At 42.1% G+C, this 939-nt stretch overlaps 1 protein-coding gene across 1 annotated transcript; it reads right to left on the bottom strand.

Annotated features, from left to right (window-relative positions):
• Positions 1-8: 8 nt before the first annotated feature.
• Positions 9-718, bottom strand: LOC110035170 (probable alpha-mannosidase At5g13980; the record flags this gene model as incomplete). The annotated part of the gene is made up of 3 exons (XM_020739411.1): positions 378-718; positions 178-266; positions 9-51 (listed from the first exon to the last, which is right to left on the bottom strand). Coding segments are annotated over exons 1-3 (450 nt in total), but the record flags the coding sequence as incomplete, so codon positions are not given.
• Between the last annotated feature and the right edge of the window lie 221 nt (positions 719-939).

The following is a 939-nucleotide window of genomic DNA, read 5'->3' as shown; positions in this document are numbered from 1 at the left end:
ATGTCAATATAATGCGGAGCCGCCTCATCATGCATACACATTCCCCCATTTCTTCGATCAAAATTTTGAACAAATCGTTAAAAAAATAAGCAACCAAATACAAAACTAAAATCGATCGCATGCGATTTACGAAAAAGTTATCCATAAACAGCTGCTAAAAAAAGCAGAGTGAAGTACATTAACTCTAATCGTCCCGAGCTAATCAGTCTCTTTACTATTTTCTTAACGGCATTACTCTGTTGCCTCCACCAACGCTGGAAGAACGCCTGAAATCACCATCTATCGTCAATCGACTACCCTAAAACCCCTAGCAATGGTTCTTCAGTTCCATCCCAAATCAAAAGAAAAGACTCAGAACCCTAGCAATGAAAGACTACCTGCTCAACATAGATAAACCTCCTGTTCTTATCCTCCAGAAGAGCGGAAACAACTGAATCCAAAACGTTGCGCACGCATGCGCCCTGGATGGAGTTATTAGACCCAACGTAATACTGGTCGACGGTCTTCAGCCAGCCAACGTCGTCGTGAGAGTGGGGAACGAGGTGAACGTTGAGCTTTCCGGTGACAATCCCGGCGGTGGTGTTGTAGGCGATATATTCAGCTACGGAGAGGTAGAAAGAAGCTGCAACGAAGAAGATCAAGAGTAATGGTACGCCATATGGCCAGCGGGAAGCCAAGGATTCCGGCGACGCCATGCAGCTTTCAGAGTTTAGCGGCCGGAAAGATGCAAGCTAGAGACTGTCAAGTGGATTTTATCCTCGTTTCATAAATATTACATTTAAGTCCTATCTATTTAATGTAATTATTTTTTTGCAACAATTACACGGAGAACACGTGAGAAAATTGTTATTTACAAAAAAAAAACATTCTCCACGTGCGAAATTTATTTTTTGGCACGTGTGAATGCACAAATAGCACCCAACTCTTATCTATTTACAT

This window comes from Phalaenopsis equestris, unplaced genomic scaffold (genome assembly GCF_001263595.1).
Source record: "Phalaenopsis equestris unplaced genomic scaffold, ASM126359v1 Scaffold196530, whole genome shotgun sequence".
Taxonomy (NCBI): Eukaryota; Viridiplantae; Streptophyta; class Magnoliopsida; order Asparagales; family Orchidaceae; genus Phalaenopsis; species Phalaenopsis equestris.
The sequence above is the reverse complement of the archived record's forward strand: the minus strand, read 5'-3'. Positions and strand labels throughout refer to the sequence as shown.